The 25556-nt window shown below is 32.7% G+C and overlaps 1 protein-coding gene across 4 annotated transcripts in view; it reads right to left on the reverse strand.

The window, feature by feature from the left end:
- Positions 1-25556, reverse strand: part of mim (missing-in-metastasis) — a 105913-nt gene that overhangs the window by 71713 nt on the left and 8644 nt on the right. For all 4 annotated transcript variants that reach the window (XM_076514889.1, XM_076514887.1, XM_076514888.1 and 1 more), the window contains 2 exons: positions 24173-24234; positions 7749-7822 (listed from right to left, as the gene is read on the reverse strand). In XM_076514889.1, the coding sequence (XP_076371004.1) occupies positions 7749-7822; positions 24173-24234 (136 nt within the window). The remainder of the gene's footprint in view (positions 1-7748; positions 7823-24172; positions 24235-25556) is intronic.

Below are 25556 nucleotides of genomic sequence, written 5' to 3' on the forward strand. Positions count from 1 at the left end.
AATACACAGTATTTTTATATTCCAAATGAAAGTTACCTTTTCTGAAACTACATACTGTTAGGAATATTCATGTGAAATTTCATAAAAATTCATTAAACTTTTTTTTTAACAAAGTATAACAGTAGCAACATTTGGTGCTAAAAATTGTAGCATGCAGTTGTAATAGGATTAAGTAAGATGGTAAACTGCCACAGAAGAAGGACAAACAGAATAAGAAACTAAGGAAGCCACATGTTGTGAAAGTCCAGCCCTTCTGACAAGGGAGTGGGCAAAAACCAAACGTGAAGATGAATACATCTGACAGCAGCTGACATAGGAATATGAAAGGTAGAGAATGAGGGTGACACCAAAAATTAGCATAGCAGTGAAAACCATTATTGAGCTGGCTAATAATGAGCCACCAATATAACATGACATGGAGTTTTCTGAATTATGGCAAAGGCATTAGGGATGAGACAAATATACTAGTCACAAATTTGTTCAATCCTGCTGAGAGCATCTACTGGCCCCACCAAAGGATGAAGAACAGGAGACCAAAATTGGAAAAATTGTGTATTGAGGTCAAAGATAAAAATTTCCAAATGCAAACAGTCCAATGATAACATCACTCCCAAAAAACATGAGGACCCAAACCTCACTCTATGGTTAGAATCTTATCAAAACAAGATAAGCAATCCACAACACAATTCAAGACACCCAGAACAAGAAATAAACAAACAAGTGGTTGTGGACCCAATACAGAATATCCAATGTCGATAAACAGAGGTTTCTTAACCAAGTGATCCCATGCATGACAATGAATGAAACAACCACAGAAATGTCAGAGTGCATCATCATTAGCTGACCCTGAAAAGTGTGCAGAAAGTGAAATAAAGCTGAATGAACTGTAAGAACTTCCAAGAGGTAGATACGGAGAGATGACTCATCAGTCTTCTTCTCCATACAAAATATTTCCAAGAGCATTTAAGTGAGGTATAAAAGAGTGAAGCATGCTGACCAATGCTTAGATAGGCAAAGCCAATGTTGAAGAATAACTACATTATCAGCAAATGGTATGTTTTGAGAATATTAGCCTTCATTTGTTACCTTATGATATCTTACACTCGCCTCTCCCCCCCTCCTTTTCTCTCCTGACCATTTTAAACAATTGTTTTTTCCAATCCTCTAACCCACAGTGTATAATCCTTTTAATGTAGATTTTCATAACTTCAAAGTCTTTTATTTGTTTCAGAATTCTTTCTATTTTTGTTGAAATTTTTTTATTATAGATCCACATCACTTTCCTTCTTACTTTCATATTTCATCTGCTCAAACAGTTACTGTATAGTTTAAGTTTTGCTTTTGCTTATTAATGTCAGTCTCTACAGAATAATCTTTTGCTACAAATCAATAACTTTCATATGGCATGATGTTTTGAAACATGATTTTTTTCTATTTATTACAGCACACTTACTATAGAAAAACTCACCTTTTCAGATGGTAACAGTTTAAGACTTTTTGTTTTTTATCATAACAATAGGCATTCAATACAATGAAAGGTGATAATCATGAAATAACATGCTATCAATAAAGAATAAAATAATCAGCTGTTTGGTAGTGGAAGAAACAACAAAAAAAAGCATTAGCTTTTTCAGCAAAAAACAACACAGAAAGAGCTTTCAAATAAATAGAAGATATGTTTTTAATTTGAAAATGCTTCACTGTATTTCAAAAAACACATTAAAAATTTAGTGTTTTCCATTAACATACCACTATACTGTTCTGAAAATAATAAGACAACATTCTTTGGTGATATACAGCATATATAATTAAAATATGTTTATTAATTTCTGATAAAGCAATTAAACTGTGTAATAATAATGTACATAAGTATTACCTATTACTGTCATGCAACATGTTTATCGAAACACTAAGTTCATTACTTCAATAAATATGATAAAGCAAATATCTAAAGATGGCACACAAATCAAAGTATTAGAGTGAATTATGTTTCATAAATACCATGTTAAAGCACATATGTATTACAAAAAGTAGGATACAGTACTGTCATTCACCTATCAATTATATATTAAATTAGGTATACACAATTTAATTTACCAGTATATACTCATCAGTATGACAGAGCAATTCACTTTCATAAAAACCAGATGCAAATGATTATGATTTGTCAAATCTTCAATGTTTCAAATGCACATTTTCACTTTTGTATTAAATAGAAGATACTGATCACTAATGTTTGATAACTAATTATCTTTTTAAAATATGGTATTATTTTAACATTTTGTACTGGATTCCAGCTTTATGCATATATGAAACAGAAAAGGAGATTAACTAATTGTATTAAAAAATAAAGGAAATGGCTAAGAGTGTTGTTCCCTATTTGATAATCAGTTGCAAAATGTCCAAGTGTACAGTGATCACCAAAGTACAGAGAAAAACTAAATGACCACAAAATGGGTTTATAAAGTTTCACCCACATAGGAACAAATAACTTAAAAGTTTATGAACCTTTGGACAGTAACAGGGACATTTAATACCACACATGCTTAATTAAATATTTTGCATATTCAATCCAATGGTTGATAATGTATTTTTTGCTCATAACTACATGAATACATTTTCATTTTATTCTTTTAAATTTCTATTACATTTGCATGAAGCATATGCGAGTACAACTCTGTTTAAGTTGTTGACAGGATAATAAATATTTCAGGCATTTTTCTATAAATCTTTTTTTTCAATACTTAGTAAAATTTTGTAATATGCCATTTATTTGGTATCTCTTCAGACATTTTTCTCAAACACCAGCATATCAATTTCTGATTTGTCTCTGTTTTCCTATTAGCAGTTAGAGCCTGTAAATATATATCAGTCTACAATGACTACTCATACAATGTACATCTTATTTTAAGACCTGTCATCTTCACCAGTTATCACTTTCTTTGGAAATATAATCACAAAACTTTTTATCATCACAGGCATCTTCTTTCTCACAACTGTTTTCACAAACAATCTTACTAAAATCTTTAGTAAAAATATACCTTTTAGTAGGATTGTTTCTACCTTGAGTGTCATATTCAAAAGATGTTTTTCTTTTTCCATTCCATGGAATAGAATTTTGTGTTCTTTGCAGTTAATGAACTTTATGCCTACCCTATAATGTCTTTGTTAAATCCAATGCCAAACGGACAAACAGAGGAATGTATCTCTTTTATACTATTATCAAAATCATAAGTAACTATACAGTAACATAAGTAACTGTACATCTTATTTTAAGACCTGTCATCTTCACCAGTTATCACTTTCTTTGGAAATATAATCACAAAACTTTTTATCATCACAGGCATCTTCTTTCTCACAACTGTTTTCACAAACAATCTTACTAAAATCTTTAGTAAAAATATACCTTTTAGTAGGATTGTTTCTACCTTGAGTGTCATATTCAAAAGATGTTTTTCTTTTTCCATTCCATGGAATAGAATTTTGTGTTCTTTGCAGTTAATGAACTTTATGCCTACCCTATAATGTCTTTGTTAAATCCAATGCCAAACGGACAAACAGAGGAATGTATCTCTTTTATACTATTATCAAAATCATAAGTAACTAAGGCCATTCATGACTTACTCATTAAACACACTAGTTACTCATGTCAGTCATACATAACAGCTTAATAAAGGTAATTTTTTACAAACATCAGCATGCACAATGATACAGAAATGCCTTTCTATTAATTTTATTGTTTAAAGAAATAACATTTAAGTAAACTCCCTACTAAAAAAAATATTAAGTCATACAGTTACAACAGTAGTAGTTTAGTGTCCTACTGTTTTTACAAATATAAATGAATATTGAAACTTTGTAGAATGAACAGTAGCTGCCTGTTGTGGAAACACAAGTGTAGAGAATGACGTTTCAAAAGTCTTCCGCCTATTATCTTCAAGTCAGTGTGCGTGTAGGTTGTCAGTCTTTTAAAATGTCCCGGTGGATTGTGGAGAGCATGTTATGATTGGTTGGATTATCATTGTTTCTGATTGGAGGAAAGATTTCCTGTATGTTCAACCAATGGCAGCCACAGGTTACTCACCTCTAATCCAGAATCTCTGTTTACTGAATGTTTAATAGTGTTAATATAAAATGATTCTTTGATTTTTCTTGCCTTCCAGAATTTGTCTGTGTCAATGATTCTAGTTTTCTCTCTGTTTATTCTGTGTTCAGTTGATGTGGCATGCTCTGCAATGGCTGAATTTTGTGTTTTAATGAGTCTTGTACTATCTTTATGTTCTTTTATTCTTGTTGTGAGTTTTCTTCCCGTTTCCCAAAGTATGTATCGCTGCAGGAAAACAGAATTTCATAGATGATGTTTTTGAGATTCTCTTTAATTGGTCGCTGTTCTCATTTTCTACTACTTTTGAGGGCTAATACCATGAAGTCCACAGTAACAAAAGAAACTTCTGTTAGGAGCCATGCATTTTTATTGAACAAAGTTTAACAGTACTAAACCTTAATTTTTTATCCATTTACATAACCTAACAGCACAATGAGATGCTTTCACTAACATTTACATTAAATATGTAAAATAAATATATTATGCTTTTCATGATTACTAATTTACACATCTGTTTTGAAATCCATAATGAAATGTTATTAGGAATGTTACAAAAACATTTGTTTAAAATTGTTTACTATCTCTAATACGTATGCTTAAATTTTAACATTACTGTTTGATATTAACTGAAATTGCTAAACATAAAATTATATTTCTTCGTCTTAGAATATGTAGTTTAGTCTTGAATACAAAAAATGTATTAAATGAAGTTGTTTTAATTTTAGAAGAAAAAGCAAGTTTTACTTTCCATCGTATTTTCAGTTTTACAACTTTATTACAGATTGCTGATGCTTAAAAGACATAAACAAAAATAAACATACTTGATAAAAAGAGAATGATAAGGAAGTATTTGTAACATTTCCTAGTGATAATATTGGTATCGGTGACCTTCATAAAACATAATGAAATTATAATACAAGTGTTAAAATAGTACATGTTGAGTTTCCTGCAAAAGATAAATTTTCTTTAGTTGTTAATATGTAATTCTTACAAAAGAGTAAAATCAAAGTCAGTTTACTTTCAAAATGTTCTTGATGATTTTGACAATAAATTCAACATTAAAACTGAATAACTATAATGCACTCTTGCAGAATTTCTTCTAGAAATAACATTATTTTCTGAATGTGTCAAGACTGAAAGTATTAATGTTTTTACCATTATAAGAATGGTGTAATTTATTATTATCCTCTTTTTTTACTTTATTTCTCTACCTTTAATTCCTTGCCGTGCATTATCATTAAAACCAACCATTTTCTTGTAGCATAGAAAGTTAATGTGATGGTGGAAGGATACTTAGCATTCATTTTCCTCTATAAAATGTAGCTATTACACATGCTACATTACACTTTTCATTGTTTTAGTTTTAATACTGTTTATCTTAACATGTATATTGGAAGATGAAAACCTTCTAAGAGCACAGTCATCTTGGGCTTCTATGAGCAAACACCTTCGGTGATTAAGCAAGTCTTGGCATAATTTATGGAAAGATCTTGTCTTCCTATCCAAAAACTACATTTCAATAAATGATTAACATACTACATCTCTTCACAAATGTTATTATTATTCATGATTTCGCAAAAATCTGACTGTCATATCCTAATTACATTTCTACATAAACAATAAGGAATAGATCTGTAATTTAAATATCCATTTTTCATAATAATCATTGAATTACTTCTGAGTAATAATACAAAATTATTATAAATCTCTTATTGCTTGTTTGTTTTGGGTTTTAGCTCAATATGTGTGACTGATAGAAGGTAAAACTATCAGACTTACATGAACACTTTCTGTCCAAGATGATAATGTTCTCTAATACCGAGATGTTTATGAAAATGTGCTCTCTAGGATATTCAGTATAAAACATGTCATCAACAAATGTAACAGTGACATGTGATGAATTTTACAAACACATCCATCAGTTGTATTTTTTCCTTTTACAATAACCAGTTGTTGGAAGCAACAAATATTTTAGTGGTGGTAGTATTTCCTTTTTATTTCTACCCTTAGTAAACTGATAAGTCCAAAAAATTGCCTTTAATAAAAAATTATCCTACTAAAAAAGCAAGTCTCAAAAACCTTTGAAATCAAAAATCCTTGCTCTTACTCAATGCCTTATAAACTATATTTAAAAATTATTATTAATCATTAACCCAGTATAAAAAATTCCATAATTAAAATTAAAACTTCTGTGCAGTTTACTCATTACATTGTGTCTGCACCTTATAGATTTTGGTTTGTTTTGTTTTAAATTTTGTGCAAAGCAACTCCATGAATATCTGTGCTATCTGTCTCCAATTCAGCAGTAATAGAGTACAGAGAATAAAAACAGTCATCACCACCAATTGCTAACTCTTTTATTAATGAACAGTAGGATTAATCATCACATTAGTTTCTCCATAACTGAAAGGATGAATGTTTTCAGTGACAAAGATTACAAACCTAGATGTGCATATTATGATATTTGTACTTTTTCAAGTGTGACTTTTAAAAAATGTATTAAATGAAGAAAGAATCTGAAGAAATAATTGAAATTAAACTTATAGCTCAACAGCAGAAATGCATGATTTAAAATACAAAAAATACTAAAAATGGTATCAAGGATCATAAAGTTCATTTGTCATACTTAAACAAAAAATTTGTGAACACACTTGACACAAGGATAATTGTTATAAAAAAATAAAATAATTAAACTGTTACATAAAAGTAAGATATAATGACTACCCGTTGGAAGACAAATGTAGAGAACGCTACATTCCAATTTGCTTTTGTCTCATGCGTATCATCTCATGGTGTACGTCTTAAGTTGAGAAAGTATGATCCCTTTTAGGTCAACAGGTATGATAAAACATCATGATAATACTGCAAATCAAGAGCTTATTTTTCTTCATGCACCCTTATTCTATCTGTGAATTTCTTTATTAAAACTTCTTCATAATACTTCTTAAGGGTCCAGGTAATTTCTTCTTGTAGTTAGTTATGAATAATATCTCAAATTATTAATTATTTATTACCTATATTTGTAAACTTTTATCTTACAGATCAATGCAGATGGAATAACTAAAACCATAACTATTTTCACTATCTTTTGAGTAACCTTACTCTGTTCTACAATGTAACCCCTAGCTTTGTATCATTAATTTCCTTGATTATATCAAATAAAATGTAGATACAGACAGCATGGAGGGAAAGAGTAAATGCACCTAGTGAGAGATGTATCCATGGACAACTCATGCAGGGGTACACAGAACCCACTTTGTTATGAGCAACTACCATTCCACTACTGTTTTCAAATGATTAATGTTAGTTTTAGATGTTGGATGTTGTAAACTAGAACATAATACCTGCTCTTTATTTTTATTGTGTGAAGCTAGCAAAACCAAGTTAAATATGATTGGAGACATATTTTCCCACTGTACTTCACTTACTAAAGTATATTTTTACTTTTCAACACTGTAGTTTTTACTCAGGTTTTATTGCCTAAAACATTATTTATAATGCACAGCACAGTATTAAAAAAATGTGTTAAAAATAATTAAAGAGCACAAAATACGAATGAAGCCTAAATCAATATTCTGCAATAATCTAACAAACAAATTTGATTGACATCAATTGATAAGCAAGAAACAAAGTCAAAATTTACCTTTGGTGCCAGTTGCCATATCAGCCACCCTTTGAAAAGAGTCCAAAAACACTGATGAAGCAATGATTGTGTTTCTGGTAATAGATATTTCTTTCATTAATTACTGTCAAAAATAATAACAACATTTTTTTTTTGTACAAGTTCTTCTTACTATTCAGTGTCTATCAAATGCACATCATTACATTTTTCTAATTAAAAACCTAATGACACCTTCCCATAAGGAAGGGGAAATAAACTACCAGAGAAGAGTAAACTTTGATTAAACTTAAAACTTGAGGTACAAATTATGAAAAAATGTTCTTTTTTTTTTTTTTATCAGACTTTGATCAAAGAATACAGGATCATTTTTGAAGTATAAAATTGTGAAGTATCTAATAAATTATTTTGGGAATGAAAAATGAAACATACAGATGAATAAATACTATAAGTTGTTAATAATAAAAATATAACACAAATGTAATAATATGAACCGTTTATTAAATGATCAAAACATTCACAATTCCATCTTCAGTAAACTACATGTACAAAACAAATACAACTTCAATTACAATAGAAATATGGTATAATTTTTAATGTACAAGAAAAACACAACTTGAATATAAAAAATATAACAAGAGTAAATTAACTGCAGATAGCACAAATCAAATAATTTAAATCAAGTGAAGGATGTGTATTATTTAGAGACAGAAGAAGAGTTTTAATGTATTATGTCTCTTTTATTACAATTTCAGTATCGTATTTGACTAGTGTGAGAACTATAAAGTATAAGAGAAATCAAGTGCTCTGTTTCCATATTTTGCCAACAGACAATTGGAGGGGGTTTATAACCTTTCTTCCAGTTTTTATAGATATGCCCATATGTTCAAAAGCTCATACTTTAAGGTGACATTTAATTTCAACAACATAGGAGGCCCACTTGAGTCTCAATTTCATGAGTAAAGTAAACAGAGATGTTGTGAATTTTGTGAAGTTTTGAATATGATCGTTATGGCAATAATAAGGAAAGTATCATCTACATATAGATGTAATTGGTAAGTCAACTACATCCAAAATCTATGTCACTAGAACCAACATCTACACAGGGGTAATATGAGGATAATAACTGTCTTCACCTCAAGTTCAAGAGACTAGCAAGAATCTAGAACCAATTTGGCTCCTGAGCATGACACATTAGCTTTGACCTACTGATCTGGGCACCAGACATCCAGTATCAGAAATATGTTGAAATAAGTCAACTTCTCCAATGGTGAAACTGACAGAAACCATCTAAAATATTCTTGGAATAAGATACAACAAGAGATAGCAAAAAGGACAGAACAAAAACAACCTTCCTTACCTCCACTATAACCCACAACAAGAAGAAGTATGACTGAGGGAAAAATATAAACAACCATAAAAATGTGTAAGGACTTATGTTGATTGGTTCTACTTTAAGTCCAAAATCCAGCAACAGGGTACCAACATCCATGCAGGGATAGAAGGAGGGCTACCAATCAAAGCAGTGAATTGCATTTTGATGTCTCACTTATTTTTAGTGTATATTGCATAATAGAAAATAGCATGTCATCTACACCCACAGAACACCACCATCCTACTTTGCACTGAATGGTTATAGCCATCTTTTTTTCGAACACATTTAGGCAAGTTTATGAAACAATTACTTCATGAGGTTATTCAGCTACAAGTGATCTTGTGGAACACCCAATCTCAAAAGTAAGCACTGTCAAGCATGGAAGATAAGGAACAAGTCAACATGGCTGTACAGCATGAATTTCAAGTTGAAGAATACCTGGCAGGCACCACTCTCCACAAAGCAGGATCCATATAATGAGTAAACAAAGCAAAGGACCCTAAAATGAAAAATATGAATATAACCTTCCCACACCAAAGTCATACTGAAGTCTGAAGAACAGCTATAGATGAAAGATGAAAACCTAACAAAGAAGAACCCATGATATGGTGTAAATAATAACAGATTAGGTCTAGTCCACATATCTGACAGTAGAATTTCCTCCAATAGAAAAAAGGTAAGGAGTTAAATCTGATGAGAAGACACTTGGAACAAATTCCACAAGAAAGAAGATAAAAAGTAATGAGCCAATTGAACCAAGAATTGAACCTAATTGGTATGGGAGGAAGGGGCAAGTTCATGAACTGAGAAAGACCACCAAACAATAAAGACTTTGGAATGGGCACCATCAAAGACAGCCACAAGGGCAATATAACAATGAAGAGTATGATCAGAATGCAGAAATTTATCCAGATCAGGATGAGAGTAGAGGTGGGGAATAGAAAGAAAAGAAACTGGTAAAAAGAAGTAGTTACCATCCCTAGTTGCCAAGGTCTTTGGTAGTAAGGAATGATCTGGATAAAGAAGACAGGTAAAGTGGTAAGGTGTACGTGAAACATCAACGCCAAACAAATCAGACTTTCTACATTCACAGGCTGCGAGGAGAAGGAAGTGCATTTTAAGGGAAAGGTGAAACATGGAACATGGGGACTGTTGTTCACACAGAGGTAAAGCGAGGAAATGGAGGACTGCATTAATATCCCAGTCTGGAAGAGTGGGCCATCTGAGGGTTAGACAAATCTGGAAGGAATGCATTAACATTATAAAGATATGGAAAGCAAAAACTCAACGGTATTTGAATAAATGAAATGGGATAAGACAGCCTGATAACCTTAGAATGAGAAGACCAAAGTAATGTGAAAGACTGCCATTTCAGCCACAGTAGATTGATCAGCAAGGAATCTCTGAGTAGTAGATGAACTGTGGAACACATTCCACTTACATTTATACACCTCCATTGAAGAAGAATGTAAAAAACAAGGTAAATGGAAAGCTACTTGATAGAAGAAACCTGATCTTGTCATGGATCAGATTAAAGTCAGACACAAAGACAAAGGGCATGAACGATTGAATGTGAAACCAAGGACTAAATTTGACAAAGATGAGACAGAGAGATAAAGGAATAGGTATCTGAGAAAAATGTTGCAGTTCTGGTAATTGTGGAAACCAAGACTGAGCTGTATAATAAGGAGCTATATAAAGTGGTATGGATGAGGGAGATCGTCAGAGGAAGTAATCAGACTGGAGGATAAACATGAAGTAATTTGTGTGACCAATCCTGGCTGAAGGCATCAACAGTCAGAGCCAAAGAATGAGATACCAGCAGGCGCGTATATTCCGGGTGTGCTAGTTGTACGCCGCACAGCCAACAAAATTAAATACATAGCGAAATAGTACATCAAAAGGTAAGTATATTTTCTTGAATTTTTTAGAAAATCAAGTATAACATTACAGTCTTATGTTTTATTATAGCCCTCATATCGCACTTTCTCTTCTAAATAAAGATTACTCTGCTAATTTTGAGAAAAAAATATACATCTCAAGTCGTGCTGTAGGAACGCTGAACACCTTGATGGGTGGAGTCTTGCAGCTGCGCTGTGCCTCTCCCCGTAGCCAACTACAAAGAATGAAGGGAGATGATTGGTCAAAAAACGGATCAGAGTGTGCTACTCATCGAACGCACCTCATACTGTCTCTCGTTCTCTGTCCTATTTCTTGGATTCTCTTCAGCCTTCGTCCTTTATTCTCGCTGTCTCGCTGATAACGGAAAGAAGTCTGGAAGAAAGTTTCCTTCCTTTTTTCTGCCTATTGTGGAACGTTATAAACTTTTTAAAAATTAACCATTATCACTATGGAAAATAATATTAATGAGTTGTTACGTTCTCCATTTTCTACAAAAAATTATGCGGACAAATTAAGAATTGTTCAAGCAGGCAAGCCTAGGCAGTCTCTTCCAAGTCTGGTATCTATGCACAAAGATAAGAAAAATGAATATGTTCGACACTTTTCAGAGTCTCAATATGATACCATTGAATGGCTAACAGGATGTAAAATTCGATCCAAGCTCTTTTGTTGGCCGTGTTTGTTATTTTCAACGGAGAAGCGGGTGTGAAATCAGCAGGGTTATACCGACTTAAATCATTTAACTGCAGCACTTCAGAAACATGAAAAGTCTCGTGCACATGTCCAGTCTTCCTTGTCGCTTAAAATGTTTGGCAAGCAACGCATAAGAGACATTAGTTGACACTCAGCGGAAGGCTGAGATATCTCGTCACAATGAGCAAGTGAAAAAGAATAGGGAAATATTGAAAAGATTAATTGATGCAGTGTGCTATCTTGCCAAACAAGAGCTTCCTTTTCGAGGTCATGATGAATCGAATACTTCAGATGATAAGGAAAACTATAAGGAGTTTCTCAATACCCTTAGAGATTATGACACGTGCTTGGGCAGTCATTTGAATACTGCTACAGTTTTTCAAGGAACATCACCAACTGTTCAAAATGACTTAATTCAGGCTTTGTCTAATGTTTTAAAAAAGCATATCAAAAAGGAAATTGACAGCGCAAGATTTGTTGCAACCATTCTCGATGAGACTTCAGATGTGATGTCCAAGTCACAATTATCAACAGTGTCGCAGTTTGTTTGTAATGGAACAGTTTTCGAAAGGTTGATTGGTTTCTCTGATGTCAGCGCAGATAGAACTGCTGATGGTCTTTTTAGTCATGTTGTTGATATCGCCAAGGAATTTGAGATAGAAAATAAATTGGTCAGGCAGACGTACGATGGCGCGAGTGTAATGAGTGGTCACATGAATGGATTGCAGAAAAAAGTGTTGGATAAGTATCCCTTGACAATTTTTACTCATTGCTATGTGCATGGTTTGAACCTGGTCTTGCAGCAAGGTCTTTTCAGCATTAACGAATGCAGAATTTTTTTCCAAACCTTGAGTGGATTATCGGCATTTTTTTCCAAGTCTTCTAAAACATTACAGGCTCTGCATGAATATGTAGGCAGAAAATTGCCTTCTGTTGCACCCACGAGATGGAACTTTACCTCTCGTTTGACAAATACTGTACATCAAAATAGAGTTCATTTAACTGAATTCTTTACAAACATTATTGAAAATCCTGTAAATTGGGATACTGATGCTACTCTCAAATCGCGCGGGTTTCTGAATTTTTTGGAAGAATTTCAAACAAAGCTGCTTCTTGAGATATTTTCCAATATGTTTTCTTACACTGATACTCTACAACATTCTGCAGAGCATGTTCTATGACGTAATGTATTGTTGCGGTAAAATCCAAGAGGTCTCAAGGCAAATACAGTATGACAGAAATAACAAATTTGATGATTTTTGGAAGGCAGCTTCATCTAATGAAACCAGAAGCACGGAACCTGCATGCAAAAGATCGAAAGGATGCATGTCTGAGAAAGATTATTATCTTCAGCTATACCACAAAATTGCTGATAACACTGTATCGCAAATAGAGTCAAGATTTTCTTCCCTTTCGACTTTCTTAACCTTCTTTGGCACAAAAACTACGAACAATATAAAATCATATTCCCAGATAACTTGCTTGAGGCATTACAGCGCCGGTATGGGTTAATGTTTGATTACGTCCGCCTCAAAAATGAGCTCGTTGTTCTATACTCCAGCCCTGAGTTCTCAAGGCTGAAAATTTTTGAATTGGTTGAATTCATTGTCCAAAATGATCTTGCAAATCCCTTCAAAGAGGTTTTCAAAATGGCAGAGCTGGTATTAACTATACCAAGCAACACGGCTTCAGCTGAACGTTCTTTCTCTTCTTTGAAAAGAATCCACACTTGCTATCGTGCCACACAGGGACAGGAAAGGATGTCAAGCCTAAGTTTGTTGTCAATCGAAAAAAATCTCTTGGCAAAATTGAGACAAGAGAGAAGCTTCTACGATGATGTCATTGATCAATTTGTTTCACAGACAAGAAGAATTGAGCTGATTTATAAATGAATTAAAGTTTTCTTTCCTTTTATGCTTTGCATTACCTTAGTGCATTGTGAGGTTTATAATGGCACTGGGTTTTTTTTTGCTACACTTTTCCAAATGTCTATAGAATTAAGTTAATTTTAAATGAGCTAGAAAAAATTTACATTTTTTGCTTATATTTGTATGGATGCATATTTTCATGTTCAATGTGAAACTTTTGCTTACTACAATGTACCTTAGGTAGCAGCCCACCCAACTACAAAACTCACGGTACGCCACTGGATACCAGGCACCAAAAGAGAAGTAACTTGTGACTGAGGTTTGTGGCATATACTTCTACATGGGAAATCCCACTGACTGCAAAAGCACTAGTTAAAAGATCTAAAGACCACTCCATTGGATATATTTGATCATAGCAGAAAAACTGATCTACTATACGATTAAAAGCACCTGGAATGTGACACGCAATGAGATGAATCTGGTGAGTGTGGTCCTAATATGGTGGATCCAATGTATGAAGATCTTGACTTTAGTGTCCTCTTGGTGATTGATATGTGCTGCTACCTAAAAATTACCAGAATGATTCATCACCAGAAAATGTCTGACAAGAAATAAGAAGTAATTCAAAGCCCAACAGACTGCTATAAGTTCAAGGACACTGATATGCAAAAATCTTATGTCCACAAACCAACAACTTGTAGCCTTCTGGTGACTGCACCATTCACACCAGTCCTGAATGGATGTGTCTGTGAAAACATACAAATCCAGATATGATGGATAAAGTGACCACCAGGATATGGGCCTTGTCTAACCACCATTTCAGATTGTCCATGAGGGTAGGGGGATCTTATTAGATGATGTGAGATGACAAGGGATTCCAAGCAAGGTTCCAGCGATCAGGAACAGCCCAATGAAAGGATTGCATATGCTAGTGGATGAAGACAACATCCCTAAAAGCCATTGAATCATGCAAGCAGAAAGTAAGAGCAATGAAAAGGTGTAGTAAACTAGAATTTCAAGGCATGAAGTCATATAAGAAAAGGTTGGGCCAACTGAGACAAGTCTTGAAAAAGACACCCAAGTGTATAAGATATTGGGTAGGTCAAAGGAAACACTTCTACAGTTTGACCAACCCTTTCACCATGGGTCAGGGATCAAAGGCCATGTCACTGTGTTTGTTGACTTGCATTCACAATTTTATCAAACTACTATTTTATAAATTTATATCAATAAGTTTGAAATCAAACAGTAGATTATAATTCAAACTTTAATATTATATATGAGTTAATCTCTTAATTTAAAAGTAAATGAAAAAACACACCTAAACAGAGATTTTAGTGAGTCATGTGGTATGTTGAATGCAACACTGTTTAAAACTTGATTTTTGTGTGTTCAAATACTAAGTCTATAGTTTTGCACAAATCAGAAACTCAAATTACCAATATAAACGAACTAGAATATAAAACAGGAACCTCATATCTATCTGTAGTAAAACCTGTCTAAAGCAGAATCACATGGAACCAAGCAAAATTTCTTGCTCAAGCAGGTTTTCCAGCTTAGACAGTGGACATACATTTCTTTAATTATATATACTTTTCGAGTGGAACATTATACTTGCTTGACTCAAGGGAAGTAAGAAATTTTTGAATCAAGTTATTATACTGTTTATGCTATATTTATTAGAATAAGAACAAAAATAGACATTCAAAATATGCATAAGTGCACAAAATCTTAAATTTATTTGAAGAAAGTGTCCAGTTTCAACTCTTTCATTTTTTTAATGGGCCTTCTCACGAGATTAAACAAGAACACCAATTCTATGGCCTTTTCATGAAGTTCATTTTCCCCCTTCATTTTTGCATACAGTTTGATATGGTTAACATAACACATACAGTGAAGTAGGAATTTCTATTTCCTCACTATCTTTTCCATTTTGTTAATTTTCTGAATCTCTCATACTGTTACCATCCTGAAATTCTATTATGGATTTCAAATCAATTTCATCAGTTTCTGTTAAAACATTCTTTTTAATGTTCACAAAAACCTTCCTCATTCAGAGAATCATCTGCATCAGTTTTCTCAGAGTTTGGATTTCATTAGAATTGTCATAACAAACAACTTCTCCACAATCTCTGCTATTATCAAAAATAAACCCACACTTTCGAAAGCACTTTTATTATGCATTCATCTTTTACACATCTGATTGAATGACTTAAAAATGCAATTGCATTTAACATATCAATTTTCGTGGTCATTTCAGATCCCCTCTTATGGTTGTCCATGTTTGCAATAAGATGCTGAAGCATCAATTTTCTGTACTTCGATTTTATACATTGTAGAATTCCATTATCTAGTGGCTATAGAACTGATGTTATACATGGAGGTAGAAAGTTAAATGAACATTTGATAATTGAACTTTTGGGTGACAAGTTGCATCACCTAGGAAAAATATAATATTCCCATTTTCTTTTTCTATTCTTTTGTTTGATTTGTTCAAAAATTCCTCGAATACAACACTTGTCGTCCACACTTTATTATTCGTTTTCCATTCTACAAGAAGTTGTTTCTTCCTTAAATTTTTGAAACAGCATGGATTTTCATTTTTACCTATTACCCATGGTTTCTCTAGTTTTCCAGCAGCAAATGCAACCAAAAGTACAGTCAATCATTCTTTCAAATAGCAATCTCCAGAATAATGACAGCAGAAAAAAGAACAGAATATATTTAACCAATACTTACTGTAACAAAATGACCCAGAATTTACTAATATTGAAAGAAATTATTAATTAAATAAAAAATTAATATTTAATTAATAATTTCTTTAAATATTAATAAATTCTTGGACATTTTGTTAATTATTAATTAAATAAGAAATTAATATTTCATCAAAAACATTTTTTCCATCTTACTCAGGTTCTAATCCCACTTGGTGACAGATGAGGTATGTGAAAGATAGTTTTTCATTTGCATTATGCAGGTTCCACCATACAGAGGGCCTTTTATAAGAGAAATATTAAGATAATGCTGCAAAATTTTGATATTTCTGGCTTGTACAGGTTTCTGCTGCAGACAGGTTTGACTAAATTTTGCTGAGATATGGGTTAAGTACTGAATCAAACACAGTAGATTTTTGGAATTTTTTCTATTTTTGGAAATTGTCCCTTATATACACTTACTTCAATATATCACATACGAATAACAAATCAACTGCTTGGCAGGTCTCCCACAGGATTTTCTCAGATATTTTAATCTATCAAAAGGCTACCACATTCTTTTGAAACAAGGTAGGTAGGTTGTGCCTTTGGTCTACTCAAAGTTTCATATATTTTTTTAAATCTAAATACATTATGATGTATTAGATAACTAATAACTAAGCTTAATAAATTAAAATGGTATTCTATGCTATCAGTATAGTTATTTATGATTAGTTATTCAACTGTATATATAAGATCTAAAAAAAAATTTTTTGTTTGATATCCTCCATGTACAAAATTTTAAAAAGCTTAGCAACCTATAACCAGCAGCAACTGAGTTTAAAGGTTATAGCTAAAAGACACAATTGTTTGCTTTATTTCTTTATTTAATGTTCTGTATTTTAAGAAAAATAAGTTTAATAATTTATTTCTAAACTGTAATAATCTATATACAAATATATATAATAATTGAAATGTTACTGTATATTATAAAATAAAACACGAGTCTACTGAAACATAGCCAGTACAGGGTGGACTAAAAGTCAGTTTCAAATTATTGGATATGTAATAGTAGTGCATTTGCACCATGACAATGTACAGTTATGACAGAAAGTATTTGTACCCCTGCATCCCAAGTAGTTTTTTGCTCATAACTTAAAAAGTATCACGATTAGGCTAATAGAAGTATGATTTATTATAAATATTATACTAACACATATCTACATAAATTTTATGTAAATTAAATGACAAATAAACTGTTTATAAACAAATAACCAAAAATAGGAGGAGCAGAAAGTGTTTGTACATTTCAGAACGTGTGAAAAAACTGATATTCCCATAAAAATTTTGTTTAGTTTGGCAAATAAACTACATTATACCATTCCAGAACGAGACACCGGGATCATAAGTATATTGGAATTTAGCTTAGACATCACGCCGAACAGGAATCAACTGTCCAGTGATTTAAAAAAATCGAATTATTGTAAAATATAAGTCTCGTGTGTCTCTTTCCAGTATTGCTACACAACTTAATGTGCCACTAACCTCCCTTGTTCCAGACACCCCACCAAAATTCCAGAGAGAACCAAGGGGAAGGTTCTCAGAGACGTTAATAGAAACCCTCGTTTAACACGTAATGACATACAGAAACTGGTAAGGAAAACTGAGGTTGAAGTAAGCATCTCTAAAGTTATGAACATGTTACTCTCTTCTGGGTTGAAAGCATGCCCTTCTCGTAGAACTCCATATTTAAAGCCTGTTAATTTAGAAGCACGATTTAGGTATGCAAGAAAGCATGTAGATGAACCTTTTACCTATTGGAAGAGTATTCTCTGGTCAAACGAGACTAAAATCGAGCTTTTCGGCCACAATGATGTTCGCTATATTTTCCGTAAGAAGGGGGAATGAAATCTTCCAAAGAATACCGTCCCTACAGTTAAACATGGAGGTGGTTCGATCATGCTATGGGGTTCCTTCAGCTCTTCTGGTGTAGGCAGCCTTCACGGCATCAACAGAATCATGAAAAAAGAAGAGTTCGTGGATATATTAGGAACTTGTATCAAGAATGATGGAACTTGCAGCTTGGGCGTTGTTGGATCTTCCAGCACAACAATGACCCTAAGCACACATCAAAATATGTGCAATCCTGGTTGCAGAGGAACCATATAAGCATTCTGGAGTGGCCATCGCAGTCACCCGATCTCAACCTAATTGAAAACGTTTGGCATGAGTTGAAGACCAAGGTTCATCAGCGTCATCCCAGAAACTTGCAAGAGTTGGAGGCCTTCTGTAAAGAATAATGGAAAAAAATACCAGTCGAGTATGCCCATGGAGGGCATTGAGGAGACATTGCACCAAGTAATTCACCTGAAAGTCTACACAACTGACTATAGTAGTAGATGCACGAACACTTTCTGTCCCTCCTATGTTTGGTTTTTTATTTATAAACAGTTTATTTGTCATTCAATTTACATAAAAATTTATGTAGATGTGTGTTAGTATTATATTAATAATATACTATACTTTCATTATCACGATTAGGAAAACACTACTCACGATGCAGGGGTACAAACACTTTCTGTCGTAACTGTAAGTTATGTAATGTTAGCTAGGTATGACTGGAAGGTCAATATTATAAAAAATAATAAATATATATGTAAATATATAGCATTATGAGACTTAAGCTACTTAGACTAAACATTAGTATTTTCATGTTATAACACGTAGTCATTTTAGTACAGAAAAAAGCATAACATGTTTATTTCTTAACTTTTTATGATGATTACAAGGTTAGCCAAGTGACAGACCCCACATAGTTAGGGTATAGAAAATAATATAAAATGTAAAGTCTTACTGAAAACAAACATTTGAAATATATTTAGGAGATTTTAGAGATCATGCAATGATATTTGAAATTTTTAAAATGGAGAATAGTTTTTTTTAACTATAACATGAAATCACCTTGCACTCAGACTAGTAACAAAACAGTATTGGTATTTTTACAAACAAATTTATAGTAAGAATATTTCATTAAAAAATGAGATTTTTGTGTAAAAAAAACTATAATCTTTACTAAATGTTTACTAAATTTTGTGAATATACACATGTTGTATCAAAACTTATAGTGCAAATAATTAATGTGTGCGAATGCATAGATGAACTCACATGTAATATACAGAGCCCATTGCAAAGGATTAACCAGCCCACTCAAGTATTGTTGGCCAACAGCATTTCACAATGAGCTAGAAGAAGCCAACTGTTCTTAAAATGGTGGAATCACAACCCCAGAGCATTAATTTGGTGAGGAAAAGCTCTGACCATCCTACAAAAACCATAAGGAGCAAAAGTAAGCCAAAGAAAAAGGCACAAAATTAGTAAGCCTTCTCATGAAGGTATGGATGAGATTGTGGGTGAGAAATTACTCAATAGCACAACAATGCAGTTGAAAAAAGCAACTGAGGTTGCAAAAATTGATGACAGGTCTTTGGCCCCTGGTTTTCTCAGAAATAACAAATAGTCTGGAATGAAAACCTGATGAAGGTTGTAAAACAGGTTCAATGGTCTGCTGAGATCGTAGTTCCTGAACCACCTCTGACAGACACTAGGCTAGTCATGGTTTCCTGAGGTGGAGAGAAGTAAATGGGTATAGGAAGCACAGGAGGTGTGGAAAAACATGAGATCATGATCCTTCTGATACAACCTGAAGAATCCAATGATCCTTAATGAAAAGATGTTAGTGATGAAGAAAATTTACAAGATCAGAACTCACAGGGTAGTCACAGATGCAGTTTGTGATGTTACACACATCATTGAAGAAAACAATGAGATGAGGAATCCCAAGAAAAGGGAATAGAAAAAGACTGGTAAAGGGAGAAGTGGGAAAAAGTAACAGGTGCCATACTGGGCTTTGACTGAGACAAGCAGGCAACAAGATTGGAAAGGGTAGACTGTTGATGTATTGATGCAATTCATGTTTCCAAAGGCTCAGGGATCATGTCAAGGATTACAGAAATGGAGCCATACGTAAATCCTGAAGATGATGGTAAAGATGGAGGGAGAATGAAGCTTTTTATGCATATAAAAAAATGCATATAGAGGGTAGCACTGGACAAAAATAGCTATTCTTTTAAGTACCATATTGGAATTACTCATTCTTAGCTCACATGTTTATCAAGTCACCTGAGATACCCACTGTACCCAAACTTCCTATATATACCTGTTTGACATATCTTAGAAGAAAGAGCTCCCTTTTCATGAAACAATTGAAAAAATATGTAACTCTTATTATCCTTGAAATTGACCTGAACGTTATTTTTAAAACTAATTTTAGACAAAGTGTTTTTCTAGTACAAAGATCATATGATGAATACCTTTTGTTCATACCATGTCTAGTTACATACATGTGAAAACTGTAGGGCCTACTATATCAGTGAAACCAAATATATATTCATTTTAAGTATGAACATTTGAACACATAAGCATATATATAAAAACTGGAAGAAGGGTTACAGATCTTCTCAACTCTACTATTTTCCAGCACAACACAGAGAGGGAATATGATTTCTCTTTCCAACTTTAAAATTTTCTCAACAGCCAAACATGGTACTGAACTTTTAGTAAAAGAGTCACTGTACATAGTCTTTTTTCATCTCTAAATAATAATGTTCTTAACTTACTTTAAATCTGTTCTAATTATTTTGCATTTCTCACTCTTCATTTTTTCTTGTTAGTTTTTTATATTAAAATTGTTTACTTCTTATGTATAACAAATTATACTATATTTCTGTTGTAATTATGATGATACTTTTTGTACATCTATACCACTGAATGCTGAATTATGAAACTTCTGAAATGCTTAATAGCTGCTTCATATCGTTAAGTTTGTGTTTTGCTTTATTACTAAGTTATGCTTTCCAAAATATTAATCAATTATAAGTTATTAAATATTCCTTAAATTCACCTTTTCCTACTACCTGGGAAATATATTCCAATCTTCTGAATTTTAGCAAATACCACTTTCACTGTGCTTATGTTAACACTGAAACAAAAACTTTAGCCTTCACTGACAATATCATGGCATACCACTGCATCACTGACTTATCAGCAGCTCTATAAGAAAACTTACAAGCCAGTGTTTATAGATTATCATTATTCCTGGAACTTCTTACAAAATCTTCAATTTAAACTTTTATGGGAATCTTGTATGCAAAAATTCCCAAAAATTATAAGACATTATCTTAAACAAGGAAGAGAAATAAAGATATATTGGTAAATAATGTGGTGTACTCTGATGCTTGGATTTCTGACACAGCAATCATTTAGGACCATGCTTACCAAAGGTTTGAAAATATCACATCTCACAGCATGAGTTTATGTATCTCTCTGAATTCTGACTGAGTTTGTCAAAAGATAAACAAGCAGTACATAAAATGTACAGCACAACCTTCTTTAAGTAACAAATAATAATAAAAGAAAAGATTAAATATAGCAAAGTTTACCTTGCGACTAAACCAAGCAAAATGTTAGGTCAAGGCTGATAAGAAATTAACAAAATTTAGTGAAAGCATGTTTGGAAAAGAACTTGAAAATAATCTAATCTTAATCTGCTTAACAGGGAAGCATCTGGTTTTAAATACTAAAAACAATAATACAAACAAAACTAAGTTGCTCCCACCATACTCCTTACACATATGACCTAGAATTACACACATTCATAATAGAGAGGAATGGAGTTCCCAAGCTACAGCCTGATTTACCAGCAGAAGAGAGTTGTCTACCTCAAAAAAGTCACAGTTAGAGTAACAACTATAATTTCTGTAAGAAGACATGCCTAACAACCAATTAATAGACTTGAGTGTCATGTTCACAAAAGTAGGGAAAGTGGAATTGTTTATTTGAGCAACTCCCTTTATTCCAATCTGAACTTAAGAAAGTAGAATTTCCAATAATATATACATTAACAAAGGAGATAACTTACTCATAGTACCATTGTGTATTACACATTTTCTCCCCTCCTCTTTAATTCTAAGGTCTACTCAGCCATCCATAATTCTAAATATTACAAAAAAAAAAAAAAAAACAGCCAGTACAGCTTGGCAATGGTTTTGGTTTTATATCTCTCAAGTTCTGAAAGGGCTTGCAAAATAACCATGGGCACTCAAAAACATTTGTTTCTCTTCAGCCCCACTTCTGGATTTAAGGTTGGGTTCTACTAAGAAAGAATAATGGTATTACTTGGAGGGTATAACAGATACCAAATTATTTGAGGGAGATCTAAATTAACATTAAAAGAGGATGGTGTAAGGCTGTGGAACTGGAAGTAGAAAATTAAAGCTGGCTTGGCTGATTGGCAGTAATAGCTTAGAGGAGGGCTAAGTGGTCCTTGGAAGGCATTGGAAACCAAGGCTATGGTAAAAAGTTTCTGAAATAAGGGGTTATAACTCAAATTTGGTTTTAATCACATCACTCAAAAATCTGAAATAACTAGATGATATTTACAACTGTTCCACTCTTGACTTAGCCCAAGCTCTCCACTACTTCATGGATTGCACGTTTCCTCCTTCAACAGCACTTCTTCTCTACTCTGTGTACAACATTAACCAGAGCCCGAGTTCTGACTCTCAGTTCAATTAGTACCAAGGTTTCCTAAAGGGATTGCTCCAACTCAATGTTATACAACACAAGTTTCACACCACCATAATGATCCTCAACAGACAGGATTTCACTATGTTCAAGGCTCAGCCTGAGAGAGAAGAAATACCTCAGCCTTGCTGCATACACCAGATGGTATGCATTCTCCTTCCTGAGGTTAAAATTCAGGGTGATGGCATCTCGGAACTTTTGCAACATTATCAAAAGTCCAAACTCCAGGAGAGTAATTCTCCCAGAACTAGCTACTCTCCACCCTACATACAGCAGAAAAAAAAAACATACTGTACAAACACCAACTTGCAGTACTTACTGGGGTGTTCAAGAGTCTGGCTCTATTCACATTCCAAAAGAGTACAAGCCTCTGCAACAGCAAAATCTTCAGTCATACTACCAAAATGTCACTTCCTACAACTCCAGTGTATGGACTTCCTGCAGAACTGTCAGTGGAGACCTATTAACTAGAGGTTTGAAAGATATTATGCCACTGAGTACAGGTTCATATCTCTCTCCACGAAATACTTCAACAAAGAAAGAAGCAATACACAAGATGTAAAGCACAATAAAACTTTTTATATTATTGTGTTTAATATCTAAAACCACATTCTCTCAGAATTTAAAACACTAGGGTAGTTTTAACTTTACTAATTTTAATTTCATCTTATTTTAATGACAGGGGTTATTTTAGCATTTTTGTTTCATTTCTGTTAGTGTAAAGAGAGATGAGGTTTACTTTGTACTAGAATGAGTGATCATTAAAGATTTTATCTTTTACTGTCCAATGTAATCATAAAAAATGCTTGACTCCCTTTTTAGTAATTGTGTATTGTGTTTGTCCTTTGATTGTGATTTGTTAAATAAAAATTTTTTGTTGTATATTTTGCATACTGCATCTTTCTATGCTGATGAACTCAGAGAGAGTCAAAAACTCGTATTCTGAAGCAAGATATTTTCCAAACTTCCAATTAGTGGCTTCTAACTTACTTTTCCAAGAAAAGTCCATGCACCAGAGAATATCACAAAATTATTCTTTGATCATGTCTATAACCAGACTTGCATTATATCATTAACACTGTGTATAAATAATATTCACACAGAACAATATTAAATATCATTGTACAACATTGCAACAAGCTTTCAGCTCATATCTTGATATAAATTCTAAATTCTCAGAAAAAATAACTACACAAATTTAAAAGTACTGATGGTTTCACTTTTCTTTGATTCTTTTTTTCTAAATCTTACACCTAATTCTTTTGAATTTCTTACCTCAACTGTGAATGAAGTTTTAAGGCCTTTCCTATGAAATCTTCCCATACTTGAGTTCCACCCTGAGGGGTTAAAAAAAAAAAAGGTATTTATGTTGGTTGATCATATGTTATAAAATGGAAAGTTGTTGATCACATATTATTTATTTGTATGTATTCTTCTCCACCTAAATCATTCTTGGTCTTTCAGTTGCAATCTCCTCCTACCTTTGTAGTTAGCTACTAAAAAGATGATGAGTTATAAAACATGTAAAATAATCTACTGGCCACATTTTTAAATATTCTTCCTTAGCTGATAATAAAAAACATCAATATCATTCAATAATAACAATGGCATGACACCTACAACTATTTATAAAGCACGGATTTCTATTTGTTAGCACTATGTCAAGTCACTTGGGTTGGTACGATACAAAACACTAAAAATGGGAAAAAAAATGAAATGGTTAAATATTCACAAATTTTCTTTTTCAATTTAATATGAGAGTATTATGTAGTTTATATAATGTTAAAGTTACTTTTAGAAGCAATAGTTATGGCAAGTTTGCCTGTATAACTGTTTACAAATCATTTGTTGCTAGTTTGTTTAGAATTACATTTTGTTACTTAAGCCTTCTGAATTTTTCTCACTGATTTAACTAAGTACAATGATAACAAAACATTCTGTAGTTTGAGAAAATTACTGGCCTCAGTCAAACAATAAGTATGTATAGGTGACCAAGTTAATGCAAGTACATTCATGAATGTGATTTCAGACTACGTGTGAGTTTATCTTAACACAATTTTAAGGTGAGTTTCATAGGTTGTATTGTAATAGCAGAGTAGATAAATATAATTCATCTCATCAACTAGGTTATAAAGTAACTCAATCAGCCTGTATGGACTTTTGATCAAAAGGAGACAATTAGTTTAGGTTCTGGATATAAATGTGGTAACCAACACAGTTATAGCAGTGATTTTGATGTGAATATCACAGCCATGCTTTGCAATAACAGAGTAGAGAGGAATTATTTATCTTGGCAAGTAGAACCCACTTGTGAGGACTTTGATAACCAATAGTGTAATGAAATTTTTTGTACATACTTTGTTTTGATACTATTTTAAAATAAATAGATTGTGTGCTGTTAAAATTTATCACCAACAAGTCACAGATGACTACTGTAGAGAATTTGGCCCTATAAAATCTGAGAGAAATATAGAAGCTATAATTATTTCATAAGTTTTATTTTTTTTTCATTATTTCCTTCAGACCTAATACCACACCTCTTTGTCACCTCTTTGTACTATTAGAACTAAATAAAAGAATCAGCCTAAAAATGACAGCTACTAAATAGTTATGTTAATGTTGTTAATGCTTCACCTACTTATTTAAAGACATAAATAAG

The sequence above is a fragment of the Tachypleus tridentatus genome, chromosome 7, assembly GCF_004210375.1.
Source record: "Tachypleus tridentatus isolate NWPU-2018 chromosome 7, ASM421037v1, whole genome shotgun sequence".
In the NCBI taxonomy this organism is placed as follows: domain Eukaryota; kingdom Metazoa; phylum Arthropoda; class Merostomata; order Xiphosura; family Limulidae; genus Tachypleus; species Tachypleus tridentatus.